This window comes from Eubalaena glacialis, chromosome 16 (assembly GCF_028564815.1).
Source record: "Eubalaena glacialis isolate mEubGla1 chromosome 16, mEubGla1.1.hap2.+ XY, whole genome shotgun sequence".
Taxonomy (NCBI): Eukaryota; Metazoa; Chordata; class Mammalia; order Artiodactyla; family Balaenidae; genus Eubalaena; species Eubalaena glacialis.
The window spans coordinates 231,442-251,534 of NC_083731.1; the positions used below are offsets into that span (position 1 = coordinate 231,442).

The 20,093-nt window shown below is 60.6% G+C and overlaps 1 protein-coding gene across 3 annotated transcripts in view; it reads left to right on the plus strand.

Annotated features, from left to right (window-relative positions):
- RASA3 (RAS p21 protein activator 3) overlaps positions 1 to 18,278 on the plus strand; it is an 89,327-nt gene extending 71,049 nt beyond the window's left edge. For 2 of the 3 annotated variants that reach the window (XM_061170832.1, XM_061170834.1), the window contains 12 exons: positions 92 to 166; positions 782 to 905; positions 1,236 to 1,342; positions 2,141 to 2,218; positions 3,595 to 3,672; positions 4,133 to 4,206; positions 5,012 to 5,118; positions 5,506 to 5,588; positions 10,479 to 10,687; positions 10,824 to 10,927; positions 14,755 to 14,938; positions 16,911 to 18,278. In XM_061170832.1, the coding sequence (XP_061026815.1) occupies positions 92 to 166; positions 782 to 905; positions 1,236 to 1,342; positions 2,141 to 2,218; positions 3,595 to 3,672; positions 4,133 to 4,206; positions 5,012 to 5,118; positions 5,506 to 5,588; positions 10,479 to 10,687; positions 10,824 to 10,927; positions 14,755 to 14,938; positions 16,911 to 16,986 (1,299 nt within the window). In that variant the 3' untranslated portion in view covers positions 16,987 to 18,278. The remainder of the gene's footprint in view (positions 1 to 91; positions 167 to 781; positions 906 to 1,235; positions 1,343 to 2,140; positions 2,219 to 3,594; positions 3,673 to 4,132; positions 4,207 to 5,011; positions 5,119 to 5,505; positions 5,589 to 10,478; positions 10,688 to 10,823; positions 10,928 to 14,754; positions 14,939 to 16,910) is intronic. The other variant, XM_061170833.1, reaches the window with a different exon arrangement.
- Positions 18,279 to 20,093: the final 1,815 nt, after the last annotated feature.

A 20,093-nucleotide genomic window follows, 5' to 3' on the forward strand; every position in this document is an offset into this window, starting at 1 on the left:
CTTCTGGACCGGGCCGCCTCGCCCGCCGTGACCCCGCCCACCTGGGCTCCGGCTCGGCTCACGCACTGCGTGTCCTCAATGCTCTCCGCAGATTTGCCAGAGTCACAAGTCCTGTGAGATCGACCCCGTGAGGCTGAAGGACGGTGAGAGCCTGGAGAGCAACACGGTGAGGCCCGGCTCGCCCTCCGGCGCCTTGGACGCTGCGACCCCCGGGATGGTGGGCGGTGGCAGGGGCCTGAGCTGCAGCGGCGTCGGGGGACCACCCCCCGGCGCCAGCCACCACCTCCCCTGCTCTGCGCCCGGCCTGCGCCTCCCGCCACCCATAACCGGGAACCTCCCATGGGTTGGGGGCGTCTCCCTCAGCTCAGCAAACACAGGTCCCCAACCTGGGCCACCTCTGGCTGCTCCCGGAGCTCTGCCCCAATTTTTAAAACAGCTAAGTCCCTGTTTTCATCTTTCCGTGTGGTTTCTTCACGCAAATCACACCAAGTCTTTGCCTCTAAAGAGCAGAGACCGGTCCTGGCATTCGGGAGGTCACATCGCTGCGGGCGCTGCCTCTAGGCTGTCGGTCAATGTGGGGGAGACAGCGTGCTCCCTCCACCCGCATCCCTGGTTGGTTGCCTGGGTCACTGTGGTTGCAACGCGCTGCTCCTGACCCGCGACGGGAAGTCTGTCTTTGCTGCTCTGGGGCCCCAGCCCCGCCCTCGCCCCTCCTGGCGGCCGTGGGGCACGGCAACCCAGGGGAGTCGGGAGCAGACGGCACTGAGCCCCCCTTTTGCAGGAGAACCTGCGGCAGTACGTGGACCGCGTCTTCAGCGTCATCACCAAGTCGGGGGTGAGCTGCCCCACCGTCATGTGTGACATCTTCTTCTCCCTGCGAGAAGCGGCCGCCAAGCGCTTCCAAGGTGAGTGCTTGTGGCGCTCACGCCATGGGGACGCCCACACCCCTCACTGGACGGAGGCCTCCAGGCGGAGAACGGACGTTCAGGGCCCTGTAATGAGGGTTCTGACCCCGTAGCCAGTGGGCGGGGTCAGGCACCAGCATGGGGGCTGCACGGCGGGCAGGGCCCCCGGCTCCTGTCTGCACTCGCCCCTGTGTGAGTTGGGCCCCAGCCCCACCCAGAGGCCACAACCGAGCTTTGTCCCAGTGGTTCCCAGTTTCCTCCTGGCCCCCGGTTATTCCCTGCGGCTCCAGAAGCCCGGGTGAGTCGGCTGTCTCTGTGTCCCGGCCACAGACGACCTGGACGTGAGGTACACGGCCGTGAGCAGCTTCGTCTTCCTGAGGTTCTTCGCTCCAGCCATCCTGTCCCCCAACCTCTTCCAGCTCACGCCCCACCACACGGTAAGTGAGCATCTGTCCTGTAAACTAGTCAGCCAGACCTCCTGACCCTCCGGCCCCCTGGACCAGCAGGTGGCCCGGGCCGTTCCCGCGAGCCGAGCCGGGGAGGTGCAGAGGTAGCCCAGGTGGTGACTGGGTTGTGAACGTGCCACATGCCCTTAAGTCTTTGTCTCAGGAAGGTTTCAAGACTTTTTAATCAAAGTTGTGTTGTTAAAACCGCTGGATGGTGTGACCAGGGCTTCCTCTGTGGGCTTTTGTTATGACGTTACCCACGCCCACACACAGGAAGAGGGAGCATGGATATTCAGTCATCATTCAGGCCACGTGGTCAGAAGATGATTTTTGAGCTCCCACTATGAGCAAGGCCCGAGGCCCGAGGCCCGAGCCCTTGCGGAGAGAGTGCCGGGGGCCACAGTGCTAGGCGGAAAGCCCAGGGTGATGGGCCCATTCCTGGTTTTGCTGGTTTTAAATTAAGCCTGTGAACCGTGTGGAGGGTGAGAGGCCCCAGGCTGGGTCCCCGGGAGACTCAGCCCCAGGGTCGCCAGGGGGATCCGCTCCTTTGCTGGAAACGTGGGGTCTGGGGTCGGGGTGGTCTGAGAGCCTGCGTTTCAGCAGCTCCCAGACCACACGGGTTGGAGGGTCCGCAGGGGCCTCCGAATCCCGCGATCGCGAGTTCGTCTGCACACTCACGGACGACGCTTGCTCTGGGCAGCTTTTAGGGGTGTCGTTCATTTTGTCGGCGGCGGTTCTGGGCTCATTCACGACTCAACTGTGAGACCGTCCCCTTCCCGTCTCTGGCAGGACCCGCAGACGTCGAGGACGCTGACGCTTGTCTCGAAGACCATTCAGACCCTCGGCAGCCTGTCCAAGTCCAAGTCTGTGAGTCACTGACTTGAATTCTCTTTTCAACGCGAAGGAGGAGGAAGGAGTAGTCGCTGCCCAGTCTCCCCGCGAGAGGCTGTGAAACCGCACTTCGGGGGGAAAGGCCAACAGCACTTGGTGGAGATGTCCCCCGTGGGTGGTGACCGTCCCCTGTGGGTGGTGACCGTCCCCTGTGGGTGGTGACCGTGCCCTGTGGGTGGAGATGTCCCCTGTGGGCAGTGACCATCCCTGTGGGCAGAGATGTCCCCTGTGGGTGATGACTGTCCTCTGTGGGCAGTGACCATCCCCTGTGGGTGGCAACCATCCCCCGTGGGTGGTGACCATCCCCCGTGGGCGGTGACCATCCCCTGTGCGTCCCCCGTGGGCAGCTAACACTCCCGCTGCCATGTATGGATCCGCACACCGTGTCTCCTTGGCTGTAGGGACTGCCTAGCCCTGCCACACAGCGGGGCGTCCTCGGCCTGAGCGCCTTAAGGAAGTCGGGGTGCTGCCTGGCGACCGAGGGCTCGTCTACACAGAGCCAGCGATAGCCCCTCCTTCCCTGGGTCTGAGCTCATTTTACCCCTTTTGGTGACAAATATGCGTCTCCCCTTCACGGGGGCTTCCTGGATACTGACGATGTGCCAGGGCCCCAAGGGTCCACCCCGCGACAGCAGCAGCGGTGTGGGCTCCAGGTACCCCGCACACAGGCGGTGACGTGGCCTGTTCCTCAGGGACGGGCCTGTCAGGCTGTCTGGAAAGGGTTGAGCCATGACCTACAGGATCACCCCAGCCCTCCCCATTCTGTTCTTTATGGGGTGGAGTGACCCAGGCTCTCAGCACTGCAGACAAGCAGCCCCCTGCAGGGCAAACGCTCGGCTTTCTCTGAATCCGAGAGACACAAAGCCGTGGGCCAACGTTCTCCTCCATCCGTCAGCCCCAGCGTTTGTCGGCTGGAAGCCCAGATAAACAGGCACCTGCTGGGCTGAGGTCTGCACAGACCCGCTCGTTTTCACACCCAGGGTAGCAAAGTGCCCTCATGCGGACACAGGTCCCCCCGGGTCCCTCTTGCCGTTGCCCCAGCTCCTGGAGGTGAGAACCCCTCCCATCCCGGCAACCGCGTCTGGGAGCCACGCGCCCGCGAAAGGTGTTGAGTCGTGCATGACAAAGATCTAACCAAGGACCCCGTGTGGTTCGCTTTTTGAACACGGCTTGAGTGGAATCCACCCTGCGGCGTTTGGCAAGCCCCTGCGGCTGGGGTCGGGGTACTCGGCGCCCCGGACAGCATCCACACTTGCGTGTTTTGCTGTTCAGCGCCCGTGACCGCACTCTAGATCTTTCAGGTTCGGGCCAGGAGACCTTAGGCCTTCATTAAGTGACCTGTTTCATTTTAGGCCAGTTTTAAAGAATCCTACATGGCTGCGTTCTATGAATTTTTCAACGAGCAGAAGTACGCTGGTGCAGTGAGAAACGTAAGTATCGGCACCGATTCACGGAGACTCACGGCCGCAGAGGCGGCTGACTCGGTGGGAGGGATCCAGACGGCCGTGGCTGGTTGAACTGAGCGGGGAGACCCCGTGCGGGCAAAACCCGGGGCGGGGGCCAGGGAGGGGAGCCGGGATGGCTTCCAGCTCCACGAGAGGAGCAGGTGGGCCTCCAGGTGTTACCTGAGGCCGGGCAGCCTCTCAGGAGCAGTAACAGCTATGGGTGCGGCCAGCCCTTCCCGGGAGGGGCCGGGGGTTCAGGTAGGGCTGGAAGCGTCTCAGTCTCAGCAGAGACAAGACCCCATGGTCCTCTCAGAGGGACCCCCGGCTGACAACTTGCTTCTCAGAGTCTCCTCTCTCCTCTGGTGCCAGAAGGAGATGCAGGGCACCCAGGCACTGTTCCTACGAAGGTTCCCCTTTTAACCATCCGGTTTCTTTCCCACTTCAGTTCTTAGATTTGATCTCATCCTCCGGGAGAAGAGACCCCAAGAGTGTGCAGCAGCCCATCCTGCTTAAGGAAGGGTAGGGCTGGCGGGAGAGAAGCAGGGTGGGGCTCCCAGGCTGGCTCAGCGCCAAGTGGGCATCCCTGCCCGCAGGGCCGGAGGGCGTCCAGACCCGTCTGGGGCCTTGGTCCGTCTCCCTGAGATGCCCCAGGGCTGCGCCATGGCGTGTTTTCACTCCTGTGCCTGTTCTCTGCTGAGGCTGCGAGTGGAGGAATGCCCGTCTGGGAGCAGAGTTTGAAGGGTGGGGAGACTGAACGGCCCCCGAATAGTCAGAGGCTTCTGCCCGGGTGGCTCCCTCACCCGAGTGCAAGGCCCCCCTGCCCCCCGTCAGCCCCTCGCTCAGAAGTGTCCCCCGTCAGGGACTCAGAATACAGGACGCAGCAGAGAGCAGCTACCTCTCACCTCCTGTCTTTGCCTCCAGAGCACACCTGCGGGGCTGAGAGCCTGCCGCCGGCACTTTCTTTGGGAGCATCTCTTGTCCATGTTTTCAGGGTGGGAGGTGAGGGGGGTGCCCCTTGTTGGAGCTCAGATAGCCCCACGGTCATCACCAACTCGTAACTTGAAGTTGACACCAGCACAGGAGCTAAACTTTTCAAAAGTAGAGACCTTTGCCTTTTGATTTTTAAGTCCTGTCACTTGGAAATAAAATTATAAGATACTGAAATCCCACAGTCTGCATCGAGTATCACAGGTACAGAAGTGGCGACCTGTTGTGATTTTGCAGGCTTTGATTTTGTGACTTTGGGCTGCTGGAGCTGGCGGGCAGGGGGGACATGCCGCCAGCCCTGGGCCGCTCACCCACCAGCCTGTCCTGTTCACGACAGGTTCATGATTAAGAGGGCACAAGGGCGAAAACGCTTTGGGATGAAGAATTTTAAGAAAAGATGGTTTCGCCTGACAAACCATGAGTTTACCTACCAGAAAAGCAAAGGTAACAAGAATAGTTCGCTTTTTATTTGTTTTCACATATTTTATAACGAGGGACCAGAGCCTTGCCTCGGCCCCTGTGGAGGTACCGGTCGCTTTTCTGGGGTGGGCGGGTCCTTACACGGGAAGGGGGCACCGAGAGGGTGGCCTGGGCATCATGGGGAGCAGGGTCAGCACCTCCGGGGTGGGTGTGGAGATCAGGGTCTCGGGGTGGACGCTCTTGTCCTGTGTGGGTGGCTCTGATCTAGATCACAGGATGTCCCCATGGAAACGTGGGGTTGGCTTCTCAGGGACCCGGGTTCTGTTGGGGGCGAGCGCGTGAGGCCGGCGTCACCTGCCTTCGAGGGGAGACCGGCCCCTCCTGGCGGCTCACAGGCACACTCTGCCACAGGGGACCCGCCTCTCTACAGCATCCCCATCGAGAATATCCTGGCCGTGGAGCCGCTGGAAGAGGAGTCCTTCAAGATGAAGAACGTGAGTACCACCCCATCCCCACTCGACCTCGCTGCCGCCCCGTGTCCTGCACCTGCTCCCAGACCCTTGTGGGCTGGCAGCCACAAGGTGCTGCCACGGGGCAGAGAGCCCGACCCTGCCTGCTGGGTCGGCCAGGACCCGCGGGGTTTCTCTAAGACTTTTGATTTAGATTGAGTCTTGCAACTACAAGCTCCAAAAATAGAGCAAGGGCTGCAGCCCCTCACCGCGAGCGGTTGGTCGTTTGCACTTGTCCTGTTTGCTGAGTTGAGTCCCCGGCCTCCTCCCATCTCTCTCCGTGTAAATGTGCATATGTTTTCTGAACCGTGTGTCTCCTCAGTGTATTTCTTAAAAACAAGGACATCCTTTATGTAACTCTGTGCAGCTGCCAGAATCAGGACACCCAACCCGCACACAGTGTTACTACTGACCCACCATCCAGCTGTCCAGTGACATTCTCTAAGCCGTTGTTTGTCCCAGGCCAACACCTGGTACTTGGTTCTCTGCTGTCTCCTTAATCCGGGACATTCCTCAGCCTTTCTCTGTGTTTTGTGGCCTCGGCATGTTTGAAGCAGAAAGGCCAGTGTTTGGAGACAGCCCTTGGTTTGGGTGCGTCAGGGGGTCAGTGTGGCAGCTTCAAGTGATGCGTTTTGTAGGGACTCCCTCGGATGTGGCACAAGTGCTGGTGACTTGTATCAGGGACCCATGGCCCGGGGTCTGTTGGGGACTCATGGCCCGGGGTCTGCCGGGAGCCTGTGGCCCAGCGTCTGTCAGGGACATGTGGCCCAGGGTGAGTCAAGGACATGTGGCCTGGGGTCTGTCGGGGACATGTGGCCTGGGGTCTGTCAGGGACATGTGGCCCAGGGTCAGTTGGGGACCTGTGGCCTGGGGTCTGTTGGGGACATGTGGCCCAGGGTGAGTCAGGGACATGTGGCCTGGGGTCTGTCGGGGACATGTGGCCTGGGGTCTGTCAGGGACATGTGGCCCAGGGTCAGTTGGGGACCTGTGGCCTGGGGTCTGTTGGGGACATGTGGCCCAGGGTGAGTCAGGGACATGTGGCCCGGGGTCGGCCGGGGGCCCATGGCCGGGGGTCGGTCGGGGACATGTGGCCCCACTGGATGCGTCAGCTCTTCCCCGTCTTTCTCGGCCACACGTTTTTTGCCTCTCTTGTCCCTTCGCTGCATCTTGTCGCTTCTCCTGCCGAGAGCCTTTCTCTCCCCCTGGTGTTTGTTGGGCTGTGAGGCCCCGCAGGGTCCCGTTTCATTCAGGGCGGAGCCCCTCATTGCCGAGACCACGTGGGTGCTCACGCGGCCCGGATCTGGCCGTGGGAACGGCACGGTTTTTGCTGCCCCTGTAGCTCCCCACTCCGGGCACACGCCGTCCACGCAGTCAGGCCCCACGGAGGTGTCCGCGTCTGCAGGAGCCCACGCGTGGCCTGACCGGCGGGAGCGAGCAGCTACCAATCAGCTTGGTCATTTCAAAGTCAGACTTTGGGCAGAGGCTCTGGGGGACCCTCCCATCAGGTCCGCCTCTGCTGACCATCCAGATGCTTGCAGACAGCTTGGGGAACCCCCACTTTGCCTTCACTTCCCGACACTGTGGGCACCATGGTGGAGGGGGGCTGGGGGGACGGTGCCTGAGTTCTCATCGCCGAGCACCTCCGAACGCTGGGGAGGAGAGAACACTCCTGCCCACCCCCCGCCATCACCACCGTGTCCCCTCCTGTCCCCTCCGAGGGGGAGCACGGGGTTCCCACCGGGTGCCAGGACGACTCTGCTCTCCAAGGGGTGGTCTCGTGGGGAAGTCCCCTGCAGCCTCGCGCGGTCACTGGGGGGCGATGGCCTTGCGTCCCACCTCCCCAGGCCGCCAGCCCGGAGCCCGATCTGCGGGCTTTTCTGGGTTGTCTGTTTTCATTAGAAAATCTGCGCGCTTAGGTCCTGTTTCTCCCAAGTCTGTTCCCATTTCTCTTTCTCTGTTCCTAATTTTCTAAATATTTTTTATATTTTTCAGTTTCATTAGATGTATTTTGTATAAGTCACATGCAGTCTTTTTTGAAGGAAGGTGGGGCTGTAAATAATAACTAAGAGTTAAAACTTCAAATCCTACAAATTATTCCCTAGTCTTCCAGCTTTAAAGAGACCCCAACCTGTGACCGGGGCCGAGGGTGACTGGCGGCATGGGCTCCACACCCAGGGTCCGTGGGTGAAGCCTCCCTCAGGAGTGCGGGCAGCTCCCCAGCGTCCCAGACTGGGCACCTCCTCTCTGTGGCTCTCCCTCCTGTCCTGAGGCTGGAGTGGTTGGAGGGATGGCCCCGCTGGCCGGGGTCTCCCTGAGGATGATGGTGGCAGGGACGCCCCTTCCACACATAGGCAGAGCAGGTGGGAACCTCGTGGCTGGGCGGTCAGCCCCTCAAGCCCTCCGCTGCAGACGACGGCCGTCCCCAGGGTGGTTGCAGGGCAAGGCAAACGGTAGATGAAGCTCCACACGATTCACTCCCCTTGTGACGCGTTGACTTGGAATGTTTTATTGTTCAGGGGAAGGTCCAGTCGAGCAGAACCCTGCAGAAGCCTAACCAAGGGTAATAATCTGGAATCCTTTGCACAGAGGGACACCTTGCTTTAAGGCGGAGGGAGGGATTCTCGGGAGATCGACTACGTTTAAAGCTCTTCGCTTCAACATTCAGACAAATTACCGCCCTCGCTCCTCAGAGCCGCGGCTGGGGGCCTTAGCGGGGTCCGGGCCTGGGGCGTCCGCGCTCTCCCGAGGTCACTGAGGGCCATCTCCTCCCCGTGACCGTCCTGAGGAGGGGTCACGATGCTGACCCGGAGGTCACACCCGTGCGCGGGGCGGAACCTGGCCCAGACCGTGCGACCCCAGAGCCTGGACGCGCGCTCCGCGTAGCCCCACACCCGGCCTCCCTCCTGTGCTTCACGTCGCCGCCCTCGAGCCCCCTCCAGGCCCCGGGAGCCCCAGTGCCTCTGCGGGTCACGCGCTCCCGGCTCACAGACCCCGGAAGAGTCGGGCTTGCCCCCGGGAGCCGACCGGCCGCCAGCCTCCTTCCCCGTCCTCGCGTCCGTCTGCCTCGCGCTCCCGGCTCCTCGGGGCGGTCTGGTTTCGGTAGGTGCCCACGGCCGCACTGGGTCTGTCTGTCCGGCCTCCGTCTGGTCTGAGGCCAGCCCCACAGCCTCAGAGGGTTAGGATGCTCGCTGGACGGATGGTCGGAGACGGCAGCTGCGCTCACCCTGCGCCGGCTCCCGACCTTGGCTCCTGGTCCCGCCCCAGGGCAATTCGAGGCCATGTTTTGGGCTGGCAGGTGGCCCCGTGGCAGGTGCGGCGGGTTTCTGGACCCAAGGGAGGTTAGCACCCTCGTCCTGCCCCCTTGGTGGGCCGCGTCCTGCCGCGTGTGTCTGCACGGCACCTCCCACCCCTCCCCAGGATGGGGCTGGGGACGCTGTGCTCTCAGCCGGTGGCATTCCCGACGACCACAGAAGGGCACGGCGTGGAAAATACCCTGGAAGCAGCCGTGAGCTGCTTCGTTCCGTCAGGGTTACAATGAGTCCCTAATTTCAGAATCCTTTTCTCATCGGCCTGTGTTTTCCCGCTGCCTTCCCCAGAGGCGGCCTCCACGCACTAACTACCAGGCCGACGTCCTCCTCCATTTGTGAGACGTCTTCGAAGGCCTGTGCTTGCCGGGCCCTGGCGGAGGGGCCAGCCTGTGAGGGCGCTCAGAGCGGAGTGCTTCCGCCAGCGCCTTCCCTCCATCGGGGGGCGCAGCCACGTACAGATCACGCAGTCTGAGGCCTGTGCGATGGTGCATGTGTGGGTAGGGTGGGGCTGGGGGGACCTTGGCTATTCACTCAGGAACTTGGACCCAGACCCCTCCCAGAATCCTGCAAATCCTGTTCCTCCTCCCGGGCACACCGCCCCACCTTGCAAAAGGCCACCGTGGACTTTGACGTCCCGACTCCTGGCCTCCCACACGCCCTCTGACAAGTCCAGTCTGACAGCCTCCCAGGGCTCAGGGCTGCCGACCTCCCTGCCCTTCTGTGTGCAGCCGGGCCTGCGTCTGCTGGGAGCACCTGACCCTCGCTGCCCCCAGGGCCTTTGCACCTACTGTCCCCTGCTGCCTGCTTTACCTCCCTGCTTTCCCCACTCAGCTTAATTAACTCTGGGTCACCGTCTGATCGCAGCTGGAGGATCGTTTATCGCGAGGGCTCTCTCCTGACCCTCCGTTAGGCCTCCTCCCTCACACAGCCCCTGTGCTTTGTGTTCACTCTTGCCTTTCTTGCTGGCTGGGAGCTCATGAGAGCAGAAACTATGTTTGGGCCACTGTGTCCCAGGACCTAGGACAGTGCCTGGTACTCAGGAATGTTTGTTGAATGAATAATAAACAGGAAAGGCAGTGGAGGCTCCGAGAAGCCTCACGGGGGAAGTAACATCTGCCTGGAAGGAGGAGGAGGGGTCCCTGGAGTGGTCAGCCTTGAGGGGGGGGAGTACATTTCAGATGGACAACAGCACATGCAGAGGCCCCGAGGCAAGTCTGGGGATGCGGACGGGAGAGTGGGCAGGGTACAGTGTACAGGCTATGGCATCTGTACAAAGCCCATCCTGCTCAAAGAAGAAGGAGGCCCAGAGAAGCCAACGCATCTGTGTAACGGCCACGTCCCGCTTCAGGTGTCCTGGGGGAGGCAAGTGGGGCAGCGCCTTTGCTTTTCCAGGGCGACCCCAAGGCCCCCGAAAGGCAGCGCCCTGGCCCAGCTGACCAGGGCTGACCCAGCCGAGCCACGCGGCCTCCTGTGTGGCCCCAGGCTGGTTGGCGTGGACAAGAGTGGCCCCTGCAGTTCAGGCGGGAGGCCCTGCCATGGGGCCCCCTGAGCCCGCTCTTCCCCTCAGATGTTCCAGGTCATCCAGCCCGAGCGGGCACTGTACATCCAGGCCAACAACTGCGTGGAGGCCAAGGCCTGGATCGACATCCTCACCAAGGTGAGCCAGTGCAACCAGAAGCGCCTGGCCGTCTACCACCCGTCCGCCTACCTGAACGGCCACTGGCTGTGCTGCAGGGCCTCCTCGGACACGGCCGCCGGCTGCTCCCCCTGCACCAGGTAGGCTGTGACTGGTGCCCCAGCCCCGGTCGGGGATAGGCGCGGGGTTGGGTCCCCCGTCTTTAGTGACCTTTAAATAACCAACGCCACAATTGACCCCTCCTCCTCTCCGCCCGCTCTCGCGGTGTCTGGGCAGCGGCCTCCCAGCAAACATCCAGCTGGACATCGACGGGGACCGAGAGACTGAGCGCATCTACTCTCTGTTCAGCTCATACATGAGCAAACTCGAGAAGATGCAAGGTGAGGTGGGGCGGACGGGGGTGAACCCTGGGGGCCGCCAAGGGCTGCGCGGTGTTGTCGTTTATAGCGCTGATGGGGAAAATGTTTCTGCAGGTTAAGTGGCTATTTGGGGGGCAGTTACTTTGATAACAGGTTCTATGGATAATTTTAAGGTGGAATTTAGCTTGCAACCTCTGAACTGCCAAATTCTTGAGAAGATCCTGTGTCTTAATAACCTCCCATGCCTCCAAACAAGGAATTTCATTCTTCTGTGTTTTCCAGAGGGACGTGTGCACATGTGTGTGTGTGGACCCGTGTGTGGGTGTGCGTGTGTTTGTGCCTGCCCAGCAGCTCCAGGCATATCTATGCAACTTCGTTTTCCTGCATTTCGTTGCTCTCCATGCCCTGCAGAATGAAGCAGTGTAGGTGGGGCAAGTCAGGAGACCAGGGGGGCGCTTGGGCTGTAGCAGGAGAGGCAGACGCAAGACGAACTGGGGGCGGTGAGCTGTTTGACCCTGCACTGGGGCTGGCGCTTCTCAGAGCTGCTGTTAGAGATTCTGTGGTGGGCCCTGCAGCCCCCTCCGAAGGTGCCTGGAAACAAGCCTGTTGGACTCTTTTCCTTTTCGTCTCCTGGTCAGTTGTGGGCCACAGCCTGGAGGGTACTTTAGCCATGCCTTGGTGAGCACGCAGCTGCCCGCCCATGTTCTCCAGACCCCCCACCTCCCTCTCTGCCCCAGCACCACGCGGCAGACCCCTGTGCCTTTGCCCCTGATGCGCCCCTCGTCTGGCTAACGCCGTGTGTCCTGTGGGGGCCCCTCCCGAGCTTATCCTGCCCCCCCGCGGACAGCCTGTGCTGATCTCTGTCATTACGATGATACCCTCTCAGATCTGTTCAGACCCGTGACACACATGACCTTGAGAGGAGAGGCAGGTGTCATTCATCCCAGTGCCTAGCACACAGGAGGGACTCAGTACCTGTTTGCTGGATGCGTGGATGGATGGGTGGATAGGTGGATGGGTGGATGGGTGGGGGGATGGGTGGATGGATGGGTGGGTGGGTGGATGGATGGATGGATGGGTGGGTGGGTGCATGGGTAGATGGATGGACAATCAAATGGAAAGGGGTCTTGAACACCCAGCCTCCCTCTCAGGATAGCAGTGATCTTGACAACAAGGGTTCACAGAAGGTCAGCAGGATTGGAGACCTTACCGCTCACTTCATGGAGGCACCAAAGCACTGAGTCACTTTCCACAGTCTTCAGGCCTCTGCCTGGAACCTCAGTGCTTTCTTGAGGCGGATACTCTGCTGTCAAGTGCTCTCATCTCCTTGAGACCCTCGTTTATGTCAGCCAAACTGCCCTGAGCACTCGGCCCGTGGGCTGACGACGTACCAAGGCCTCTCCTCCGGGCACAGCAGCCTTTCCGTGCTTGGAGGCGGCTGTGTTCCAGTCGCCTGTGAGTCTGTCCCCCCGCCTCCCTCACGGCAGGGACACACACTCAGTGTCCCCCTGCAGTTTGGTGCCCAGCGCTTCGGGTGGCGCAGGGCCAGTGCAGGGCTGGGCGGGATCGTGTGCTGAAGGGCTGCCATGGGGCCTGGGCTGCTGGACCGAGATCACGCGGCCAAGGTCTTGGTGATGGCAGCCGGCCATCCCGTCTGTGCCCTGGAAGGCAGCCTGCACCCACACCTTCCCGCAGGCATGATCAGGGGGCCTGGGAAGGTCTCGGGGTGACTTTCACAGACATGGAGCCGCGCTGCACGCGTGACCGTGAATTCAGCCTGAAGCCTTTTCAACCCCCCCCCACCCCCCGCAGCTCAGACACGGAGCCGCGCTGCACGCGTGACCATGAATTCAGCCTGAAGCCTTTTCACACACCGCCCCCCCCACAGCTCAGACACGGAGCCGCGCTGCACGCGTGACCGTGAATTCAGCCTGAAGCCTTTTCACCCACCCACCCCCCTGCAGCCCAGCCAGCACCTCGGTGCAGCGCATCAGCTAAGGGCCCATCTGCCCTCAGCAGGGACCAGGGCGCACTTTTAGTCTTGCCCTTCCCATCTCAGGGCACGGACATTGGGCTCACTGTCAGGGCCTCTGTGTCCTGTGTCACCCGGCCATTGGGTGTCCTCCCGACTTTGATATCTGCCCCCCATTGTCACCGGCAGGGGCCACGCTCACTGTCCTCCAGTCCTTGGGACGTGGCTTGTCTGTCAGTCAGCAGGTCCGCCTTTGGACTGTCCTGCGTCTGCCCTGTGCTCTTCCTCGTTCCCAGGCCTGTTTTAGAAACGTGTACCCGCCGCCAGCTGGCACCAGCACGCGCTCCAGCGTTGCCCAGGCTTGGTCTGGGGAACCCCGTTAAAGAGGAGCAGGGTGAGCTTGCCACCCGGCCCCGTGGATGCTCCGGGTCTGTTCTGGATCCTGTCACGAATCTTGCATCTGACGTTGGGCCCGGAATTAAAACCTGCTCCCCAGCCTGGTCCTGGGACCTCCTCCCGGGTCTGTCCCAGCTCCCGCCGCCCTGGCCACCCTCCTTGGTGCCCTAGCACGGGATTCCCCGCGATGCACAGGCCTCGGTGCGGAGCTGCTTTGGCATCCGCTGCGAGACCAACTGGGCACACGACCCCCTCCTCTGGGAAACGGCAGCGACGGGCCCCACCTGCCAGGCTGGCCCAAGGGCTGCGTGGAACAACCCCTGTGAGGCGGTTCACGCAGCCCCCGAGCTGAGGCGGTCGGGCGTCCCTGCCTGTGTCCCGACCCCACCACCGCCCGTCCCCCCGCATGGGATCGTGGTCCTTCGGTGATTCCCATCCTACTCCTAAGCTGCCCTGGTTCCCAGAAGGGTTCACTGAGGCTCAGGAGCTTGAGGGACTCGCTCAAGGCCAAGCAGTTACAACCAGAGGGGACTCGGGGAGGACATGCAGGCAGCCCGGCTCCAGGGACGTCACCGGCATGGCTCACCCTCACCCTGGGTGCTCCCGGCCCGGGTCTCTGCTCCTTTATCCCTCGCGTGTGGAGCCCTTATCTTTCTCGCGTCATGTTCCCATTTCCTTTGAGATTTTGAATCTTCCCAGGTTCCCTTTGCACAGACTTGTGATTTTTCAGTATGAATTAAGAGGTTCCCCTTGAGTTGGAAGTAAAGGCAGTAAAACTTTCTGTGATGGCGAACCAGCAGCACGTCACAGACCATGGTGAAGGGGCCTGATGCCAGCTCACCTGGTCTCTCTGTGGCCCTGGAGTGCAGGACACAGCTCGGGTGTTTGTAGGCAGGTGGGGGGCCCGGAGGCCACAGCGTGGTCTTCAGCAGGAGTGAGGTGGTCAGATGAGAAAGGTACCTGTTGAGCAGGTGGGGCGATGGAGGCCCTAAGAAGCTGCTAGCACAGACCGGCCAACAGGTGACGGCCGAGAGGATGGCTTCTTGCCTACCCTGCGCCCTGCAGGTCCCTGCGTGGCGCGTCCTCGTAAACGTGGGATGGAGCCCAGCACCCCTTTCTAAGGTGGGGCTTCTCGAACGCATCTCCCCAGACTGACCCCGGGTGACCCCACCGGCCCTTGAACCAGCCTGGCCCAGGCTCCAGGAGCAGCCGTCTGGGAGCCTGGGCCAGGCTGCACGGAGCCTGGTCACCCCGGAGAGGGGTTGGGCCCTGGTGCTCAGCGTTGGACCCTCGGGGCTGCGGTTCCCGGCCCAGCTTCCGGCGCCGCAGGCTTCTCCGGGGTTCAGGGTCGGCCCAACTCTTAGCGGCTCCTGTTTCGTGTGCGTTTGCGTGAGCGGTCGGCCCTTCCCCGTGCGCTTGGGGGGCAGCCTGTCCGGCTCCCCCCAAGCTGACCTCGGCCCCCCTGCCCCTGACGCTGCAGAGGCCTGTGGGAGCAGGTCTGTGTACGACGGCCCAGAGCGGGAGGAGTACTCCACGTTCATCATCGACGACCCCCAGGAGACCTACAAGACGCTGAAGCAGGTCATCGCCGGCGTCGGGGCCCTGGAGCAGGAGCACGCCCAGTACAAAAGGGACAAGTTCAAGAAGACCAAGTACGGGAGCCAGTGAGTCCGGGGTCTTGGAGGCGCGGGGAGCCAGGGAGGGGCCGCCTTGGGCCACCTGCCTGTGGGGCGGGGTGGGCCCCCTGTCTCGCTTCCCCCTCAGGGCCCTCTGGACCGGGTCCCCGGAGGCGCCTCCTGCCCCCGCCTCATGACCCATGTGCTTCTGAAATTAGGCTTCCATTGTGGGCCAGCGTCCCTGCCCCAGGGAAGCACCTTTTGCCTCTCCGGGCTGGCTCTGGACCCCCACGCCCCCGCGTCCTGGGAGTAGGGGTCGGCTGCAGAGCAGCAGGCGCAGCCGGGCCGCCTGTGCTCTGTGCCAGGGGCTGCAGCTCCGGCGCCGGGCAGTCAGCCAAGCGGCGCCCTCCTCCTGCTCCAAGGGTGTGGGTGACGAGAGCCTATGCGCACTCGGAGCCCACGGACCCGCGGCAGAGCCCCCCCCGACCCCTGAGGCAGGAGCCCTGCGCGGGCCCAGCCCCCCCCCTCCCCCCCCCCCCCCCCCCGCTGGCTGCTTCCTTCCAGGGAAGACGTGGCTTGGGTCTGGGAAGGGAAGGGGGGCTCTGGGAGAGACCCCGACTCGGCCAGGCTGCGAGGGCGCCCAGCACCTCTGGGGACGCCGACCGTGTCTGCTGCCGGCTCCACAGACGTTCACATCACATTCTAGACCCTTTAACACCCTCTGTCAGAACCCACGTCGACCATCTAAAAACGCCTTTTCTTAAACACGGCAGAGCTCGTGACTCACGGCTGCGCTAGCGTCTGTCAGCTAACAGGGCACAGCGCCACGGTGCTCACTCCAGGAGGTCACGGTCTCCCCACACATGAACACACGTGCCCCACACGTTGAGACCGGGGTCACGGTGTGTGCTTCCGCAGGCAGTTTTGGGCTAACTTCTTCCTTTGCTAGTCCATGCTTCTCGTGTTTATTACGATGAACACGCCTCACAAGCGAAGGTAGGAAAAGGTGATGACAACAACAAACACATGAAAGGATGCTCAGCATCACTAATCATTAGAGAAATGCAAATCAAAACTACAGTGAGGTATCACCTCACACCAGTCAGAATGGCCACCATCAAAAAATCTACAAACAATAGCTGGAGAGGGTGTGGAGAAAAGGGAACCCTCTTGCACTGTGGGTGGGAATGTAAATTGATACAGCCACTATGGAGAACAGTTTGGAGGTTCCTTAGAAAACTAAAAATAGAACTACCATACGACCCAGCAATCCCACTACTGGGCATATACCCTCAGAAAACCATAATTCAAAAAGAGTCATGTACCACGATGTTCATTGCAGCTCTATTTACAGTAGCCAGGACATGGAAGCAACCTGAGTGTCCATCGACAGATGAATGGGTAAAGAAGATGTGGCACATATATACAATGGAATATTATTCAGCCATAAAAAGAAATGAAATTGAATTATTTGTAGTGAGGTGGATGGACCTAGAGTCTGTCATACAGAGTGAAGTAAGTCAGAAAGAGAAAAACAATACTGTATGCTAACACATATACATGGAATCTTAAAAAAAAAAAAAAAAGGTTCTGAAGAACCTAGGGGCAGGACAGGAATAAAGACGCAGACGTAGAGAATGGACTTGAGGACACGGGGAGGGGGAAGGGTAAGCTGGGACGAAGTGAGAGAGTGGCATGGACATACATACACTACCAAATGTAAAATAGATAGCTAGTGGGAAGCAGCCGCATAGCACAGGGAGATCAGCCTGGTGCTTTGTGACCACCTAGAGGGGTGGGATAGGGAGGGGGGGAGGGAGACACAAGAGGGAGGGGATATGGGGATATGTGTATACGTATAGCTGATTCACTTTGTTATACAGCAGCAACTAACACACCAGTGTAAAGCAATTATACCCCAATAAAAATTAAAAAAAAAAAACAACAGGCGATGGCAGTTCAGAGGCGCACCAGCCACAGGGCGGCCCACGCTCACGCTGCTCTCCCTACACCCCCGCAGGGAGCACCCCATCGGAGACAAGAGCTTCCAAAGCTACATCAGGCAGCAGTCTGAGACCCCAGCCCATTCCATGTGAAGCCCGCGGGACGCCCTGTCCCAGGATGGCGCCCTGCGCTGCGCCGGGAGAGCCCGTGTTCAGGAAGGAGCGAACACCATACCAGAGGGTAGCTCCTCAGCTCGCAAGCCGACAGGGGTCGAGCCTGTGAACTTCTGAGGCTCCCGGGCCATTTCCGGGGGACTGTGCACTTGATCACGCCAGTGGCAGGCAACCTGAGCTGGCCTTTCGGGAACAGGGTGCCAGCGACACTGCGGCCTGCGGAGCGTGGGCCCTGTGCTGCGTGCACGTTTGTCTCTGCTGGTCTGTGGCGCCCGCACCGTGGAGCCTTCCGGCACTAACGTTCTGCTTCGACTCAGCGGGGACGTTGTGAGCGTTATTCTTTTCCTATGAGCCAGCTGTCCGGGCGGCCGCCAGCACGAGGCCTCCTGGTTTCAGCTTTCGACGTTTGTATCGGTCCTGGCCAGAGGGTCGGCACCGCACGGAGTTCCCAGTTTGAGGATGCCCTCGCTCTTTGGGGACACGGGGTCCTTCTGCAGAGAGGTTTCCTAGGGGTCCCAGCCTTCATTCCCGAGGTGGGAGCCCCCCTGCCTGCTGCTGATATGTGTCCACGCAGCCGCCACGTCGAGCAAAGTTCTGTTGTTTGCTGTCAGTGGGGCTAAAAGTAGAATCCACGTTTGCCACCCTGGTGGGAGTTCGGGGGAGGTTGTAAAAATAGAAATGTGCATTATTTTCAAGCTGTTTTTCTTAATGTTTTTAAAGGACCGTTTTTAATTAGCTCTTTGATATAAAGTAACTCAGAACATCCAAGCCTCTACCATTCAAGGGAGGTGCCTCCATAGGACAGAAAAGGGAGTGGTGGTGTCTCCTGGCAGCCAAGTAAAGGTCCCTGAGAGAAAACAGAGGGAGGGAGGCAGGGAGAAACCTGGGCCAGTATTGGGAGGCTCGGGAGCGGACGCCGGGCCAGGGGTGGTGCTCGCTGTTTCTGAGGCCCTGGGGACTGCCAGGGCTGCTGTGCTTTTGGGGGTTGGGGGTCCTGACGAGCTTCTGCTGACTCCCCCGAAAGCCTCGGCTGCAGCCTGGCTTTGGAAAGGCCCTTTCAGACCCCTAAGACCAGGTGCCACGTGCCCGTCTGTTGTTCAGACTTGAGATCTAGATGGCAGATGGTAACATTGCCTGTTGTCACAAAAATGGTGGAGGAAAATGTTGCAAAAAAAAAAAAGCTCCGTATACGCAGCTGTTAGGCTGCTCCAAACTGCAGTTTTTAATATGGATTTGTAATTTAATGTTTCTGTTTATAAGATACTAATGATTTGTGATGTATTTTACTGGCCAATTAAAACAGACCTTTTATTCTTTTTGAGACTGGCTTGGTTTCCCATGAGCGCCCACCGATGATGCACACGTGGAGATGTGGGTGTGTGGTGGAGTGGGGCAGGAGGGAGCTGGACGACATACCTGTGATGACAGGTGAGGTCCCCCTGATGACCGGTGGGGTCCCCCTGATGACAGGTGAGGTACCTTGACAACAAATGTGGTCCCCCTGATGACAGGCGTGGTCCCTCTGATGATAGAGGGTGTCCCCCTGATGATAGGACAGGTCCCCCTTACAACAAGTGTGATCCCTCTGATGACAGGTGAGGTCCTCTATGACAGGTGAGGTCCCCCCTAGCGACAGGTGTGATCCCCCTGACGACAGGTGAGGTCCCTTTGACGACATGTGGGATCCACCTGACAACAGGTTTGGTCACCTGACAACAGGTAAGATTCCCCTGACAGGTGAGGTCCCCCTAACGACAAGTGAGGTCCCTCTGATGACAGGTGTGGTCCCCCTGACAACAGGTAAGGTTCCCCTGATGACAGGTGGGGTCCCCCTAACGACAGGTGAGGTCTCTCTGATGACAGGTGTGATCCCCCTGATGACAGCTGTGGTCCCCCTGACGACAGGTGAGGTCCCTCAGACGACAGGTGAGGTCCCTTTGATGACAGGTGGGATCTGCCTGATGAGAGGTGAGGTCCCTCTATGACAGGTGAGGTCCCCCTAACAACAGGTGAGTTCCCTCTGACAACAGGTGTGGTACCCCTGATGACAGGAGATGTCCATTTGAAGACAGGTTGGATCCCCTGGTGACAGATGAGGCCCCTCTGATGACAAGTGAGGTCCCCCTTTATGATAGGTGGGGTCCCCGTGATGACAGGTGAGGTGCTGCTGATGACAGCTGTGGTCCCTCTGGCAACAGGTATGGTCCCCTGACGACAGGTGAGGTGACTCTGGTGACAGGTGAGGTCCAGTTGTGGGGCTTTGGGTTGTGCTGGAAGCCACAATGCTTCTGGGATGGAAAGGTGTGGAGCGGGGCCCTGTGAGGGCCATGGGGACCTCAGGGCGGACAGAGATGGCGTCAAGCTCAAGGAGGGTGGGAAAGGCAGGGTCTCTCATGTCTCCGAGGACTCAGCAGCGGGGTGTGCGCTCGAGGGCCAGACACAGGTCAGTGTCCCGAGGGAGGGGGAACAGGAGGCTGGTGGCCTGAGGGGAGACAGAGGGAGCTCAGTGCTGTTGAGCAGATATGGCTGCCCCCCTTCGAAAGGGGGAGGGGGAAGAGCTGGATGCACAATATGGGGGACCCGCCCCGCCCCCCGGGGAGAAATGCCTCGTCTCATCTCCTTTTTCCTGTCTTTTCTCCATTTGGTTTCCACTCAGTTGTCTTTTTAATTCCAGCCCCGGTCGCCTGGTATGAGAGAGTCGTCGGGGGAGGGGGGTGGGATCTGGCTCCGGGGAAGCCGGGTCAGGCCTTCAGGGATGCCGCAGCCCTGAGCCGAGGGCAGTGGTGATGAGCCTCCTCCCCAGGTGCACATGGACTTGGGGAGGAAGGGCCGTTCTGCTGCTTTCTGGCGGCTCCTGTCTGCTCTGGGTGGGGGCCAAGAGGTTCGGACGCCCCGAACACGAGCATCCACGGCAGGGCCGCAGGGCGGCTCCCAGGGGCCTGGGCGGCTCAGATTCACACACAGGACCAGGCCCAGTGGAGAGAGTTGGGGCTGGCGGGGGCAGGTAACGAGCTCTGCCCACGTTGGGGTACGTGGGAGGACTGAAAAGAGAAAACCTGGGAGAATGAGGACCCAAAGCCCCACTC